Raw genomic sequence first — 18,550 nt, forward strand, 5'->3', positions numbered from 1 at the left:
CCAATCCATCCTGCACGCAAGTGAGTTGAAATTCTCTCCCCTAAGTCCCTCGATGCAGTGAGCCTGTTGCCAGCAGGACTCACTGAAAATAAAAAACCTAAAAACTTTTTCTAAGCAGCTCTTTAGGAGAGCCACCTAGATTGCACCCTGCTCGGACGGGCACAAAAACCTAACTGAGGCTTGGAGGAGGGTCATGGGGGGAGGAGCCAGTACACACCACCTAATCCTAAAGCTTTATTTTTGTGCCCTGTCTCCTGCGGAGCCGCTATTCCCCATGGTCCTGACGGAGTCCCCAGCATCCACTTAGGACGTTAGAGAAAAGATTATATACATTGTGCCGTAGTTACACCGTGCCAGATCAGCAATAGAACAAGATTATATACATTGTGCCGCTGTTACACCATGCCGGATCAGCAATAGAAGGAATGCAATTATATACATTGTGCCGCTGTTACACCATGCCGGATCAGCAATAGAAGGAATGCAATTATATACATTGTGCCGCTGTTACACCATGCCAGATCAGCAATAGAACAAGATTATATACATTGTGCCGCTGTTACACCATGCCAGATCAGCAATAGAAGGAATGCAATTATATACATTGTGACGCTGTTACACCATGCCAGATCAGCAATAGAAGGAAGGAGATTACATACATTGTGCCGCTGTTACACCGTGCCAGATCAGCAATAGAAGGAAGATTATATACATTGTGCCGCTGTTACACCGTGCCAGATCAGCAATAGATGGACTAAGATTATATACATTGTGACGCGGTTACACCGTGCCAGATCAGCAATAGAAAGATTATATACATTGTGCCGCTGTTACACCGTGCCAGATCAGCAATAGAAGGAAGGAGATTATATACATTGTGCCGCTGTTACACCGTGCCAGATCAGCAATAGAAGGAAGGAGATTATATACACTGTGCCAGATCAGCAATAGAAGGAATAAGATTATATACATTGTGACGCGGTTACACCGTGCCAGATCAGCAATAGAAGGAAGGAGATTATATACATTGTGCCGCTGTTACACCGTGCCAGATCAGCAATAGAAGGAATAAGATTATATACATTGTGACGCTGTTACACCGTGCCAGATCAGCAATAGAAGGAAGGAGATTATATACATTGTGACGTGGTTACACCGTGCCAGATCAGCAATAGAAGGAAGGAGATTATATACATTGTGCCGCTGTTACACCATGCTGGATCAGCAATAGAAGGAAGGAGATTATATACATTGTGCCGCTGTTACACCATGCTGGATCAGCAATAGAAGGAAGGAGATTATATACATTGTGCCGCTGTTACACCGTGCCAGATCAGCAATAGAAGGAAGGTGCTTATATACATTGTGACGCTGTTGCACCGTGCCAGATCAGCAATAATAGGATTTTAATTACCTACCGGTAAATCCTTTTCTCGTAGTCCGTAGAGGATGCTGGGGTCCACATTAGTAACATGGGGTATAGACGGGTCCACTAGGAGCCGCTGGCACTTTAGGAGTTTGAGAGTGTGGGCTGGCTCCTCCCTCTGTGCCCCTCCTACCAGACTCAGTCTAGAAACTGTGCCCGAGGAGACGGACAACTTCGAGAGAAGGATTTTACACAGATAGTGGCGAGATTCACACCAGCTCACACACAAGGCAAACCAAGCTAACTAGCTTAAAACATCAGCAACGGCTGAACAATATTACTTACCAAGTAACAAAACAGTACTAAATCAAGAACTAAGCAGTACTGAACATAGTAACCACTGCAGGATCATGAAGCGCTGGGCGGGCGCCCAGCATCCTCTACGGAGTACCAGAAAAGGATTTACTGGTAGGTAATTAACATCCTATTTTCTCTTACGTCATAGAGGATGCTGGGGTCCACATTAGTACCATGGGGATGTACCAAGGCTCCCAGAATGGGAGGGAGAGCGCGGAGGCTCCTACAGAACTGACTCACCAAACTTCAGGTCCTCAGCGGCCAAGGTATCGAACTTGTAGAACTTTGCAAACGTGTTCGACCCAGACCAAGTAGCCGCTCGGCAAAGCTGTAAAGCCGAGACACCCCGGGCAGCCGCCCAGGAAGAACCCACCTTACGAGCAGAGTGGGCCTTAATAGACGTAGAACACGGCAATCCTGCCGTAGAATACGCATGCTGGATAGTGAACCTGATCCAGCAAGAGATCGTCTGCTTAGAAGCAGGACACCTAAGTTTCTTGGGATCATACAGGACAAACAGAGTCCAATTTTCTGTGACGAGTAGTCCTCTTCACATAGATTTTCAGAGCCCTTACAACATCCAAGGACTTTGATGAAATTGAAGAGTCAGTAGCAACTGGCACCACAATAGGTTGGTTGGTTAATATGAAATGCAGACACAACCTTCGGAAGGAACTGCTGACGTGTCCAGAGCTCAGCTCTATCTTCATGGAAGATCAAGTAGGGGCTCTTACAAGACAAAGCCCCCAGTTCCGACACACGTCTAGCAGACGCTAAGGCCAACAAAGTGACAGCCTTCCATGTGATAAACTTGACCTCAACCTCCTGTAGAGGCTCGAACACACCCGATTGGAGAAACTGCAGCACCACGTTAAGATCCCAGAAAAGACAACCTCCTGGTCGACTCCAAATGTGAGTTTGGAAGATTCAGCATCCAACCGTGTTCCTGAGCATATGAATCGTGAAAACAATGGACTGCAACAGCGTCTCCCTGGACGATGCCTTTATTAGTAGATCGTCCAGATATGGGATTATGTTCACTCCCTGCCTGCGGAGGAGAACCATCATCTCCGCCATCACCTTGGTGAACACCCTCGGTGCCATGGAGAGTTCGAATGTCAGTGCCTGGGACTTATCTAACAGCGCGAATCTGAGAAAAGCCTGATGCGGCGGCCAAATCGGAATGTGGAGGTACGCATCCTTGATATCCAGGGATACCAGGAATTCCCCCTCCTCCAGACCTGAGATCACCGCCCTCAGAGATTCCATTTTGAACTTGAACTCCCTCAGAAAGAGGTTTAGCGATTTCAAGTTCAAAATGGGCCTGACCGAACAATCCGGTTTCGGTACCACAAAAAGGTTCGAATAAAAACCTTTGTTTTGCAGATGAGGTGGAACTGGTACAATGACCTGTGACTCTACCAACTTTTGGATGGCTTCCTGTAGCACAGCCCTGTCAGACAGCAAAGCTGGCAAGCCTGATTTGAAGAACCGGTGAGGCGGGAGTTCTTGAAACTCCATCCTGTACCCCTGGGACACAATATCCTGCACCCAAGGATCCAGGACGGACGACACCCAGACGTGGCTGAATCGTCTGTGCCTCGCCCCCAATGGCCCGACCTCCAGGCAGCGCGGTCCACCGTCATGCTGAGGATTTTGATGTACCTGAAGCAGGTTTCTGTTCCAGGCAACCCGCAGTAGCAGGTTTTTCGGATTTTGCCCGACCTCCTCTAAAGAAGGTGTTAGACGGCTTGGTCTTTCTGGATTTGGCAGTCCGAAAGGACTGTGACGCAGTTGAAGAAAAAGGTATCTTCGTAGCAGGAGCAGCTGAGGGAAGAAAAGGTGACTTACCCGCGGTTGCCGTGGAAATCCACACATCCAACGCTTCCCCAAAGAGAGCCTGACCTGTGTAGGGTAGGTTCTCCACACCTCTCCTGGCTCCGCGTCGGCAGACCACTGGCGCAGCCAAAGTCCTCTGCGAGCTGAGACAGACATGGAAGATATCCGTGTAGCCATCGAACCCAGGTCTTTCATGGATTCCACCATAAATCCTGCAGAATCCTGTATGTTACGTAAAAACAATTCAACGTCACTTTTATCCATCGTATCCGAATCTTCAAGTAATGTGCCTGCCCACTGTACTATAGCTTTAGAAATCCATGCACAGGCAACAGTAGGACGTAATATCGCCCATGAAGCTATGTATATGGATTTGAGCGTAGTGTCAATTTTGCGATCAGCCAGTTCTTTTAATGCGGTAGATCCTGGAACAGGTAAAACCACCTTTTTTGAGAGTCTGGAAACAGATGGCTCAACTATGGGTGGGTTTTCCCATTTCTTCCCATCTTCCTCAGGAAAAGGAAAAGCAACCAGAACCTTTCTAGGAATCTGGAATTTTTTCTCCGGGTTATCCCATGATTTTTCAGATATAGCGTTTCATTCTTTAGACGCAGGGAAGGTTAGCAAGGCTTTCTTATTGTCAGTGATGTAAGCCTCCTCAACCTGCTCAGGTGTTGTATCAGCAATATTCAACACATCTCTAATGGCCTCAATCATCAACTGCACCCCTTCTGCAAGAGATGCCGCCCCCCGCAGCACATCCCTCTCACAGTCTGCCGTGTCAGAATCGGTATCCGTGTCATCTTGCATAATCTGGGCAAGAGCACGTTTTTGAGAGTGTACGTTAGGGGGCCCTGAAGTAACAGAACTGGACCAAACTGCAATAGAGTTCTGTAAAACGGGAGTTGCAATCTCATTCTGTGCAACCCTAGTAGAAATCTGGGGAATCATACCTTTAAGAGAGGCTAACCACTCAGGCTCCCTTGCAGGGACCTGCGCTAAAACAGTGCAATCCTGATTACATGGAATGGGATCATCCTGAGAGGAATTATCCTATGCAGCATATGACACAGAGTCCCTAGACATGGCTTTCTGGAGACAACAAACACTGCACACACACACGGAAAGGGGAGACAGAGTTTCCTTCCTAAGAATGCCAAGAGAGACAGAGACTGGAGACAACCCACACACAGCACTTTAAGATATAGGGAAGCCCCTACCCAGCGCTAACTGTGCACCTTAATAGGCTACACAGTACATATATACAGCCTCCCCCCCTTCTACAACCCCCTGGTACCATACAAGATAGCTGGAGTTGACTTGGAGGAACAGCTCTCCCTGTCAGCGCTTCTGCAGGCAGGAAAATGGCGTTGAACGCTTCTGGGTCCACTCTGAGGAGAAGCTCCGCCCCCTTTCGTGGCGCTGCTTCCCGCTCTCCTGTAGTTTATACTGGCCTGAGGAATTGTGCTGGCAGCGATCCTGGGACCCTGACAGGCTTACTGGACAGTGTAGGCGCTGGCTCAGGGCGCCCCTCACAGCGCCGCACCATGTACGGCTGAGCCCCGGAGCGCAGTTAATACTGTGCCCCCTACCCTGTTGCCGCCATCTTCACACCGGCTCCCTGCTAGCCAGGGGAGCCGGTGACTAACTCGCCACTGAAGTCGTCTGGCTCTGTAAGGGGGTGGCGGCATGCTGCTGGGGTGAGCGATCCCCTGTGGCGGCGAATGTTCAATCCCCTCAGGAGCTCAGTGTCCTGTCAGCGGAGATAGTGGCCATTAACCTCAGAGGGTTGGACACTACTCCACCCCCCCCTATGTCCCATGAAGCAGGGAGGCTGCTGCCAGCAGCCTCCCTGTACCTATAAAAACAATAAAACTAGAAAAACTCCTATGGAACTCCCCTAACTGTGACTGGCTCCTCCGGGCACATTATCTAAACTGAGTCTGGTAGGAGGGGCATAGAGGGAGGAGACAGCCCACACTCTCAAACTCCTAAAGTGCCAGTGGCTCCTAGTGGACCCGTCTATACCCCACGGTACTAATGTGGACCCCAGCATCCTCTAGGACGTAAGAGAAAGAAGAAATAAGATTATATACATTGTGCCGCTGTTACACAGTGCCAGATCAGCAATAGAAGGAAGGAGATTATATACATTGTGCCGCTGTCACACCGTGCCAGATCAGCAATAGAAGGAATAGGATTATATACATTGTGCCGCTGTTACACCGTGCCAGATCAGCAATAGAAGGAAGGAGATTATATACATTGTGCCGCTGTTACACCATGCTGGATCAGCAATAGAAGGAAGGAGATTATATACATTGTGCCGCGGTTACACCGTGCCAGATCAGCAATAGAAGGAGATTATATACATTGTGCCGCTGTTACACTGTGCCAGATCAGCAATAGAAGGAGATTATATACATTGTGCCGCTGTTACACCGTGCCAGATCAGCAATAGAAGGAAGGAGATTATATACATTGTGCCGCTGTTACACCATGCTGGATCAGCAATAGAACATTATATACATTGTGCCGCTGTTACACCGTGCCAGATCAGCAATAGAAGGAAGGAGATAATATACATTGTACCGCTGTTACACCATGCTGGATCAGCAATAGAACATTATATACATTGTGCCGCTGTTACACCATGCTGGATCAGCAATAGAAGGAAGGAGATTATATACATTGTGCCGCTGTTACACCATAGCGGATCAGTAATAGAGGGAAGGAGATTATATACATTGTGCCGCTGTTACACCATGCCAGATCAGCAATAGAATGAAGGAGATTATATACATTGTGCCGCTGTTACACCATGCTGGATCAGCAATAGATTATATACATTGTGCCGCTGTTACACCGTGCCAGATCAGCAATAGAAGGAAGGAGATTATATACATTGTGCCGCTGTTACACCATGCTGGATCAGCAATAGATTATATACATTGTGCCGCTGTTACACCGTGCCAGATCAGCAATAGAAGGAAGGAGATTACCGTATTTGCCGGCGTATAAGACGACTGGGCGTATAAGACGACCCCCCAACATTTCCACTCAAAATATAGAGTTTGTTATATACTCTTTTTGCTGTTGCCATGATAGGGTTGATAGGGGTTTGACTGCTGGACATTTTGCTATGCTATACTGTACTGTACAATGGTGCAGTACTGTGGTTGGCTGTATACAAAGCCTGATTGGATTGGTCCCTGCCGTCTCCCTGTCACTAGCAGCTGTCTGGAATGCCCTGTAGTACCAGTACCAGTATTAAGCCCCCCTCACCTGCAGCTTCCCTGCAGTGCTGCCGCTGTCCACCCTGCCTTAGCCGCTGCCCCCCCCCCTTCTTATGCATACCAACTCTCTTATACTGTAAGTGCTGCCGATGTCCGCCTGACACTGCTGAATGTCGGCTCCTGCTCAGTGACATGAGCCGGGTGCTGCACTGTAACAATACGTGCAGCACCCGGCTCCTGTCCCTGTGTAGGAGCCGGACGTCACACAGCTTCACCCGTACACTCACCGTACAGATAGAGGCAGCCAACATCATCTTCTCAACCACCATTGCTGAAAACGGGGGTCCGCCCGCGAGGCCACGCCCCCTTACGCCCCTGTTTCGCGACTTCCCACGCCGGGCGACTTCCCGCCCGGCGTATAAGACGACACCCGGTGTATAAGACGACCCCCCTCTTGGAGGCAGGTTTTTCAGGGGGAAAAAGTCGTCTTATACGCCGGCAAATACGGTATATACATTGTGCCGCTGTTACACCATAGCGGATCAGCAATAGAAGGAAGGAGATTATATACATTGTGCCGCTGTTACACCATAGCGGATCAGCAATAGAAGGAAGGAGATTATATACATTGTGCCGCTGTTACACCATGCTGGATCAGCAATAGAACATTATATACATTGTGCCGCTGTTACACCATAGCGGATCAGCAATAGAAGGAAGGAGATTATATACATTGTGCCGCTGTTACACCATAGCGGATCAGCAATAGAAGGAAGGAGATTATATACATTGTGCCGCTGTTACACCATGCCAGATCAGCAATAGAAGGAAGGAGATTATATACATTGTGCCGCTGTTACACCATGCTGGATCAGCAATAGAAGGAAGGAGATTATATACATTGTGCCGCTGTTACACCATGCTGGATCAGCAATAGAACATTATATACATTGTGCCGCTGTTACACCATAGCGGATCAGCAATAGAAGGAAGGAGATTATATACATTGTGCCGCTGTTACACCATAGCGGATCAGCAATAGAAGGAAGGAGATTATATACATTGTGCCGCTGTTACACCATGCCAGATCAGCAATAGAAGGAAGGAGATTATATACATTGTGCCGCTGTTACACCATGCTGGATCAGCAATAGAAGGAAGGAGATTATATACATTGTGCCGCTGTTACACCATGCCAGATCAGCAATAGAATGAAGGAGATTATATACATTGTGCCGCTGTTACACCATGCTGGATCAGCAATAGAACATTATATACATTGTGCCGCTGTTACACCGTGCCAGATCAGCAATAGAAGGAAGGAGATTATATACATTGTGCCGCTGTTACACCATGCAGGATCAGCAATGGAAGGAAATAATGCATAAACCTGTGTGTGTATGGGTTAAATCCACTATCTGCATATATAACTCTCAGTAGAGACCGTGGTGCAGGCAGAATTAAGTCATTGCACTTCAAAGAATAAAGTCACCAATGTTATGTTTTCTTTGGGGGTTTGTATGGGGGGGGAGGGGGTTTGAATGTACAAAATTAACTTTACGCATAATCTCTGCCCTATCTGTAACTGTTTGCTACAGGCACTTGTATAGTTACTGTATGTGTATATAGTACTAACCTCCCCTCTGCAGCCTGTCACCTTTCTGTACGGGGGTCTATTCTGCATGCCCAACACTCGCCCCCTATAGTGCACAAAAGTGTTTTACTATCTTTTACCATTTAGATTATTCCATTTCACAGAAATAGTGATGGTGTAATGTTCATGTTTCGGGACAGGGAGTAGAGGCAGCATGACTTGTAATCCAAGGCAGCACAGATGGTGTAATGGTTAGCATTACTGCCTCACAGCACTGAGGTCACGGGTTGGATTCCCACCATGGCTCTAACTGTGTGGAGTTTGTATGTTCTCTCCATGCTTGCATGGGTTTCCTCCAAGTACTCCGGTTTCCTCCCACAATCCAAAAACTTGGTAGGTTAATTGGTTCGGGGGAAAAAAATGAACCCTAGTGTGAATGTGTCTGTGTGTACATGTGGTAGGGAATATAGATTGCAAGCTCCACTGGGGCAGGGACTGATGTGAATGACCAAATATTCTCTGTAAAGCGCTGCGGAATATGTGTGCGCTATATAAATAACTGGTAATAATAGTAATAATCCCACAGGATCTGTGATCACCAGGCATTTAGGATTCTAGAAGAGAGATAACAAAACTGGCTGTACCTTATGTCTTCAAAGAAGGCTTCCAGACAGTCCCGCTGTTCGGCCAGGGAGAGGTCTATATCCAGATAGTTCCCATTGGTAGATAACTGGAGGGTGCAGTCTTCCAGCTAGAAGCAAAGAGAGAGAATTAAACCTTCATACAAGTCCTATGGCTTCCATCCTGTACAGGAAGAGTCACCTTGCCCACAACACGTTTAACCTGCACACAGGTCACTCCTCATTGACTTGCTAATTTTCTCTGACTAAGATCACAAGGTTTAGCACCTGACTGGCTGGGAACCAGCGGTAGGAATGGAAGAAAGCAGTATCTCAATCCATCATCTCTTAAAACTAGTGACTGGATATGGAGGAGCAACAAGACGCGTCATCTCAACGAATCAGCCGCAATCTGCGATTAAACCTGGGAGGGACGGAAACGCCAGTGTAAAATTCTACACTTATTACAGATTACACATTGGGGGTCATTCCAAGTTGATCGCTAGCTGCCGTTGTTGGCTGTGTAGCGAACAGTGAAAAAAATGGCTAATCTGCGCATGCGTATGCACCGCAATGCGCACGCACGTCGTACGGGTACGGAGTCCTTTGTAGTTTTGCACTGGTTCTAGCGACGATTCCAAGTGCACAGCCGAACGCAAGGAGACTGACAGGAAGTGGGAGTTTCTGGGTGTCAACTGACCGTTTTCTGGGAGTGTTTGGAAAAACGCAGACGTGTCCAAGCGTTTGCAGGGCGGGTATCTGACGTTATTACCGTGTCACTCGTCGCAGCAATCATTGCACAGGATAACTACAGGGCTGGTCTTGTTCTGCACAAAATGTGTTTGTAGGCGCTCTGCTGCACTGGTGTTCGCACTCCTGCAAAGCGAAAATACACTCCCCCATGGGCGGCGACTATGCGTTTGCACGGCTGCTAAAAACTGCTAGCGAGCGATCAACTCGGAATGACCCCCATTATGCAGCTCCATACCCTCCAGATGTCACCCGGGACTGCTAGAAAGTGCAATCAGACGAGGACTGCATCTTGCCATGTGCGCACGGATATCTATCGCCTGTACAGACTGCGACGACGGACACGTACGGTCACTTGGGGCAGGGATCGAGCCACGCTGCGCTGAAGTCCTGATGTTGTCCATTTAGCAACATCCTACTAACCAGGAAAGTGGCGACGGATAATACACGCATATATCTATGTTTCCCATTTCACAGTACATATTACTGCCCACTTCCACATGACGACCGTATCCAAACCATATCCGACCACATCACACAATACCGTACAGAGCAATGCAAGAGAAATCAGTAATTGCTTTCACCAGGTTTATCATACGGTTTTATTTATTTAGGAATCAGGGACAGCCAGTACAGGGATGTGCAGCATTCGGTCAAAGAGTCAGACATTTGGATGCAGCCAGATCCGGAGGGGCAGATGTATTAACCTGGAGACGGCATAAGGAAGTGATAAACCAGTGATATGTGCAAGGTGATAAAGGCAGCAGACAATCATATCCTAACTGTTAATTTACATATTAGAGCTGATTGGCTGAGTCTCTTGTCACTTAGACCTGAGCCGATTCCCAGAGGCCCAAACTACTTTTTTTTCCAAATCATTTCCTGGCGTAAATATTAAGGTACGAATGCAGAAAATATCTTTGTGATAGGACATTAATTAGTTTATATGATGGTACCAAGGGAAAGCGTTTTATTTGCCGGCTGTCGTGATCCCGACGCCGGAATCCTGACAGCCAGCAATGCCGCCAGCTGGAAACCCGGCGCAACAGAACTATTCCCACTCGTGGGTGTCCACGACACCCATACAGTGGGAATAGATCCTGTGGCGAGCGCAGAGAGACACCGAGCACGCAAGGGGACTCTTTTTGCTATCCCCGCTGCCGGCGTTCTGGTGGGCGGATGTCGCTGTCGAAATATTGACAGCCGGCATCGCGTCCGCCGGTAAATTATACTGAATCCGTACAGACAAGCCTGTTGTTATTGTCTTTTATTTAGAAGGTGCTACAAAGGTTCTGTAGCGCGGAAGAAGAGAGTAATATTGGCAACAGGACACAAATGTGCAGAGTGATGTAGGCAGTATGTAAAGTCACATAGGCTAGATACATACTGAGCAATTAGCAGAATTCTGTACAGAAGTGCGAGTGAGATACTTCCGCAGTCGGCCAATAATCAACTCAACCGCGAAAACATCACATTTGCGTACAACTCTGAATAAGGCCCTGTATTAAGACGGAACTCTGAGGAGTTGCCATTGTTTCCCTTCCCTGTCCCATTATTCTTCAGGCCCCCCACCCCACCCCCCTTCCCCGCCATTCTCGTATAACTCTCCTGTTCATTTTACAACGGATGTAATGACCTCTCACAGCACTACAGCCTAACATTGCTATCTAGGAACAAGCTGTCACAAGGACGGGGTATGACATGACTGCGCTGCGGGAGAGCGTCACTTAAAAGAAAAAATAAGAGAGAATTATAGTGAACTGGCTCATATTTAACTATAACCTGTAGGGTGTGAATCATTAGATCGACAGTGTCTAGGTCGACAATATTTAGGTCAACCACTATAGGTCGACAGTCACTAGGTCGACATGGTCAGACGGTCGAAATGTTCTAGGTCCACAGGTCAAAGGGTTGACATGAGGTTTTTTGGGGGTTTTTGGTGTCGTTTTCTTCGTAGAGTGACGGGGATCCCCAAATAGTGCACCGTGCAAGGTGCTTCGCTCGGCACAGATTACTGTTCCAATCGTAGTCCACGTGGATCGTCAAGTATGAAAAAGTAAAAAAAAATAAGAAAAAAAAGTGAAAAACTCATGTCGACCTTTTGACCTGTCGACCTAGAACAGGTCAACCTTCTGACCCTGTCGACCTAAACACTGTCGATCTTCAGACCGGATCCCAACCTGTACACAGGTACAACATATAACAGAGGGCCTAAGTCATGTTTGTCCACACATGCCTACACATAAACTTTCAGGCTACGGAACTGCTAAACATCGCAAGTGAAGCTGGCGCCCAGGAGCAGTATCAAAGGTATCTTGGCGCGTGCACCCTGCGATCGCAGCACGCGCGCAGTTTGCCAATAATTGCTCAGTTGCGTGAACATCGGCCATAGCGTACAAACATGGATTAGGCCTCACAACCTTGACCGGAATTCATTACAACAAGCTGCACAACTTTTCCACTGTCCCTCCTGGCGCAGTCCGACAGTCAGTGAAACGATATTCATGAGGACTTTTGTTCCATTACGTAATCTACCCGACATGGTGCAAAAATACAGCAAAACATGTAGCGGAGAAAGAAAAAACACAAAAGTTCCTAAAGGAACAGTCCCAGAGGAACCAGAAAGAAAATAAACTATTTAAAGTGGAGCGGTCACGAACACGCAGCAGAGGAGGCCTGGCAACTTTATAAGCCGAATACTTTATTCAGGCCACACGTCTGCAGCTCAATGCCGCAACAGTGATTCCGTTAGCCGCTACCGTGTATGTACCACAAGAACTGCGGCCAATATAGTGATCAGGTTAATGAGGAGACCTCAAAAAGGAAGGGGGGGGGGGTTATTCCAGCATAAGGCATTGCAGATCAAGAGGGAAAAAAAAACGTGCATGCATTCGTAGAGGAGCCTGGAGAGCGGTATTTATTTCTTGTGCCTTTTCACAGATCTGGTATTTTAGTTCTTGTCTTTTCATCACTCTGCGCCTTGGCCAAGCATCAGAAAATGAATTCAATCTGCTCAAGCTGAACAAATACTGATAATTGTTTTATAGTGGAGGAGAGCTGCGAGGCCCAGATCTGCAGCCAGCCATGGAAAGGATTAGGAGGAATGCTCATCATATTGGGGAACGTCACGGGTTCCTCTTGCAAATGATTTATCACTTTTAGCAGATTAAGAAATCTTTGCATGAAACCTGGGAGGGGGGAACCAAGGATTGGAAAAGCAGCAGAGACCTATAGTCAGACAGGCAATTCCCAGCGAAGGACCTTAGACACTGAACAAGGAAATCTCCGAGCGCATGCTTACCAATTTTTTATTCTTTTTACAGAACCGATTAGGGATTTCATGAAAGAATCCCTTGAGCGGAGACAGCATTGGAATGTGAGATTAGCCAATAGCCCCTCTGGCTGCCCGTGCCCCCCCTGCCACTTTTACTACATACATTTATTTTGCTTTCTGTGCTCTTCAGCCATGTCTCTGTATCATTACACTTGGTTCTCAATTATATTCAAAGCTGAGCAGGCAGCACAGATGTGCAGGCAGTTACACATGCTGAGCTGAGCTCATTTACATATTATATATATATATAATATACGCCATAGTATAAACAAATATAAAACGTGAGTGCACTGCTGCCTGAGTAGCACAAACTCTTCTGTTTTCTACTGCAGAGAGTCTAATGTGTGTTCCCAGTCATTAGCTTATACATAAACCAATAGCCAGTCAATGACTCACCTCTAGCTGCATAGCTGGATCATCCATTAGACAACCTAAACTCTGGCCAAGTCACAACAGGCCAGAGCTTGACAATTTTTTCTAAAATTTAGGAGCCAGGATGAAAGTGTAGGAGCTATACCACCGGCCCTCTCAACCACCACAAACAAACAAAAAAAACCTGAAACCCCCCCCACCCCACCACCACATTACTGTGCAGCTACCCCCCCCCGGGCAAACACCACCACACAAAAACCTCACAGCCACATTAATGAGCAGCTAACCCTCACAGGCAACCGACCCCCAAGGCCAAACAACTAAGGGGGTACTCCCAGGCAAAGCACCCCTCTGCTGCCACACCCCGGGCAAACAATCCCCCCAGCCCCTTACAGTGGCCCCATCACTACCCCCTCAGAAGCCGCAATCCCCGGCCACACAGTACCCTCAGTCCGTGTTGGGAATGGCGCGGTGGAGTCCGCGCCGGTTGGGTCAGACAGGCATAGCATTCAGCACATGCCGGGATAGACACTTGGCACATCCACTACTGTGCATGAAATGGCCACCGCTATACAGGCGGGTGAAGAGGATCTGCTTCCTGTCGCCAGGCAGCAAAATCTAGGGGCCATGGCGACCTGGCACTCAGGATTTGTTGAGCCATGCAGTAGGCACATAGGGCCCAAGAATATTCTGACCCATTTTCATGGTTGCTTTTTGACAAATGAACAGGGAGAGGGGGCGCACATCACTATGCTAATTAGGGCCCAGTGGGTACTAATTTTGGCTCTGAACCTTAGACATTTTTGAATAACCAACACATGCTCTTCATCTTGTTGTTAAACTATGGTAATAAAAAACGCCTGACTTATTCATATATAGCCCGCCCCATTGTTGTGGTGGTCACGGTGGATGTGAAAGTGCCTGTTGGGCACCTAACCAAGATGCTGGGTTTACTGGTAAACACCTGGTACAGTTAATGCATGAAAACAGGGGTAATGAAGGGGCACCAGCAGTGGTATCAATTACAGGATATTGCAGCTAACAGGCGTCTTACATCAGGAGCCAACCACTGCACGTATTACTGCGACTTTCTTACACAGTAAAGAAGGCTGCAGTAGCACATTAGGGTGGAGGTCGTACTTCCCTGAAGTCTCTGGGTCCTAGCTCCCGGAGAGTAAGCAGCATACAGTAGGAGACCGTGCAGAGTGCTGATCTCCCAACATGACCATATTATTCACTGACAAATGAGGGATTAGTCTTGATCTTCCACGCTGACAACAATAGTGGTGGGATCCCAAAGATAGCATCTGGCTGGCACGCCATGCTGCAACGTGTGGTTCTACAATAGGCGGAGGGCTATTTTTGTGGCCTAAAACCAGTGACATTAAAGGACAATTTACTCTCATTATTCATACTCATCGTGGTTACTCTAAAAGGTGGATGAGATGCGGCTGCCGCCTCAATGTGGATGTTTGGGTAATATGTATGCCTGCCACCTGTCTATTAGCCGTATGGTGACTGTGCCTGCTGTGTACAGATGACCCCACCCTCACGCACACCTGTTTGTTATATACAGCTGTAGCTTACCTCTTACTTCCATAGCAGAATTCTTGTGAATCGCAAATTCAAAGTTCACTTCAAGTTTAGTTAGGGTGGGTACACACTAGGCGATGTGCTCTATGAGCGACGTCGCCTACTGTTTCCCCTCCTGGGCTGGGGCAGCTATCAGCAGTGTGTAGACACTGAGCGATATGCAAACGATATCGCTCAGTGACGTCATGCCGCAGCCGGGCCGTGTATGCAGTATTTGGACGACAGTCCAAATTGAGCGACATGCACGCCCCGCAGTGAGGGTCGTTGGGCAGCGTACACACTAGTCGATGTGGTAAACGACGATGCTCAGGAAGGCCAAAATGAGCGACGTCGTTTACTTTATCGGCAACTGTGTACCCAGCTTTATATTATTTGCCAAATATCAAACATAAAAGGAGGCCATTATGGCAGCAATTTCAAAAATAGGATTTTAATTACCAACCGGTAAGTCCTTTTCTCGTAGTCCGTAGAGGATGCCGGGGTCCATTTAGTACCATGGGGTATAGACGGGTCCTTTGGGAGCCACTGGCACTTTAAGAGTTTAATAGTGTGGACTGGCACCTCCCTCTTTGCCCCTCCTACCAGACTCAGTCTAGAAACTGTGCCCGAGGAGACGGACATACTTCGAGAGAAGGAAATACACAGATAGTGGTGAGATTCACACCAGCTCACACATAACAAAAAGGAAAGTCAAGTTAACCAACTTGGAACAATTCAGAAACGGCTAATACAACAATACAGAAACCAAGTAACAATGCAGGAATACGAAGGACTGGGCGGGCGCCAAGCATCCTCTACGGACTACGAGAAAAGGATTTACCGGTAGGTAATTAAAATCCTATTTTCTCTTACGTCCTAGAGGATGCTGGGGTTCCATTTAGTACCATGAGGATGTACCAAAGCTCTCAGTACGGGAGGGAGAGTGCTAAGGTTCCTGCAGAACAGACTGACCAAACTGAAGGTCCTCAGAGGCCAAGGTATCGAACTTGCAGAACTTAGCAAACGTGTTGACCCAGACCAAGTAGCTGCTCGGCAAAGTTGTAAAGCCGAGACACCCCGGGCAGCCGCCCAGGAAGAACCCACTTTACGAGTAGAGTGGGCTTTAACAGATTTTGGACACGGCAAGCCTGCTGTCGAATAAGCATGCTGGATAGTAAAACTGATCCAGCGAGAAATCGTCTGCTTAGAAGCAGGACACTCAACCTTGTTGGGACCATAAAGGACAAATAAAGTGTCCGACTTTCTGTGACGAGAAGTTCTCTTTACATAAATTTTCAAAGCTCTCACCACATCTAAGGACTTTGAGGTAATTGAGGAGTCAGTAGCCACTGGCACCACAATAGGTTGGTTGATATGAAAAGCTGACACAACCTTCGGATGAAATTGCTGACGCATTCTGAGCTCAGCTCTAGCGTCATGGAAAATCAAGTAGGGGCTCTTGCATGACAATGCCCCCAATTCTGACACACGTCTAGCAGATGTCAATGCCAACAATGTGACCGTCTTCCAAGTAAGAAACTTGACGTCCACCTCCTGCAAAGGTTCGAACCAATCCGATTGCAGGAACTGCAGCACCACATTAAGATCCCAAGGTGCCGTAGGAGGCACAAAGGGTGGTTGGATGTGCAGAACCCCTTTCAAGAATGTCTGAACCTCAGGGAGGGCAGCCAATTGTTTCTGGAATAAAATGGACAAGGCCGAAATCTGGACCTTTATGGAGCCCAAGCGTAGGCCCACATACAGACCTGCTTGCAGAAAGAGGAGAAACCGTCCCAGTTGAAACTCCGTTGGAAACTTCTTGGATTCACACCAAGACACATACTTTTTCCAAATCCGATGGTAATGTTTAGACATAACCCCCTTCCTAGCTTGTATCAGCATAGGAATTACCTTTTTCAGAATACCCTTCCGAGCTAAGATCTGGTGCTCAACTTCTATGCCATCAAACGTAGTCGGGGTAATTCTTGACAGGCGAACGGCCCCTGTTGCAGAAGGTCCTCGCGAAGAGGAAGAGGCCTCGGATCCTCCAGCAGTAATTCCAGAAGATCCGTGTACCAGGCCCTCCTTGGCCCATCCGGCGCAATGAGGATCGCCTGAACTTTTGTTCTTTTTATTCGTTTGATAATCCTTGGGATGAGTGGAAGTGGAGGGAACACATACACTGACTGGAAAACCCACGGAGTACCAGTGAGTCCACCGCCACTGCCTGTGGTTCTCTCGACCTGGAACAGTACCTCCGAAGCTTCCTGTTGAGGCGAGAGGCCATCATGTCTACCTGAGGTACACCCCATCGGCTTGTCACCTCTGCGAACACTTCCGGGTGGAGGCCCCATTCTCCTGGCTGGAGATCGTGTCTGCTGAAGAAGTCCGCTTACCAGTTGTCCACTCCCGGAATGAAGATTGCCGACAGCGCCACCGCGTGCTTTTCTGCCCAGATTCTTGTCACCTCTGACATTGCAGCCCTGCTCTTCGTTCTGCCACTGTCGTTACATTGTCCGACTGAACTTCAATGGTGGCCTGATCTTGCAGAAGATGTGCCGCTTGTAGAAGGCCGTTGTATATGGTCCTTAGTTCCAGAATGTTTATCGGAAGGATGGATTCCAGACTTGACCACTTTCCTTAGAAGTTTTCCACTTGGGTGACCGCTCCCCAACCTCTGAGACTTGCATCCGTGATTAGAAGGATCCAATTCTGAATCCCGAACCTGCTGCCCTCGAGTAGGTGAGAAGTTTGCAGCCACCAGAGAAGTGAAATTCTGGCTTTCGGCAACAGGCGTATCCGCTGGTGCATGTGAAGATGTGATCCCGACCATTTGTCTAGGAGATCCAGTTGGAAGGACCTCGCATGGAATCTTCCGTACTGAAGAGCCTCGTAGGAAGCTACCATCTTCCCCAGAAGGCGAATGCACTGATGAACCGATACCCGGGCTGGCTTCAAGACACCCCGAACCATTGATTGGATCACCAACGCTTTCTCTACCGGTAGAAACACCCTCTGCACTTCCGTGTCGAGTATCATCCCCAGGAAGGGCAGTCTCCTTGTCGGCTCCAAATGTGACTTTGGAAGGTTCAGGATCCACCCATGATCCTGGAGTAGTCGAGTTGAGAAAGCAATACTCTGCAACAACCTCTCCGTGGCAGATGCTTTTATCAGAAGATTGTCCAGATAAGGAATTATGTTCACTCCTTGCCTGCGGAGGAGTAGCATCATCTCTGCCATGACCTTGGTGAACACTCTTGGTGCTGTGGAGAGGCCAAAGGGCAGTGCCTGGAACTGATAGTGACAATCCAGCAGCGCAAATCTGAGATAAGCCTGGTGAGGCGGCCAGATCGGAATGTGAAGGTATGAACCCTTGATATCCAGGGATACCAGGAATTCCCCCTCCCCCAGACCTGAGATCACCGCTCTCAGAGACTACATCTTGAATTTGAATTCCCTTAAGTAGGGGTTTAATGACTTTAGGTTTAATATCAGCCTTACCGAACCGTC

At 48.0% G+C, this 18,550-nt stretch overlaps 1 protein-coding gene across 2 annotated transcripts in view; it reads right to left on the bottom strand.

Annotated features, from left to right (window-relative positions):
• Positions 1–18,550, bottom strand: part of LOC134969563 (FH1/FH2 domain-containing protein 1-like) — a 190,521-nt gene that overhangs the window by 107,212 nt on the left and 64,759 nt on the right. For both annotated transcript variants that reach the window (XM_063945597.1, XM_063945596.1), the window contains exon 2: positions 9,037–9,143. In XM_063945597.1, coding sequence (XP_063801667.1) covers positions 9,037–9,143 — 107 coding nt within the window. The remainder of the gene's footprint in view (positions 1–9,036; positions 9,144–18,550) is intronic.

Source organism: Pseudophryne corroboree, chromosome 11 (assembly GCF_028390025.1).
Source record: "Pseudophryne corroboree isolate aPseCor3 chromosome 11, aPseCor3.hap2, whole genome shotgun sequence".
Classification (NCBI taxonomy): domain Eukaryota; kingdom Metazoa; phylum Chordata; class Amphibia; order Anura; family Myobatrachidae; genus Pseudophryne; species Pseudophryne corroboree.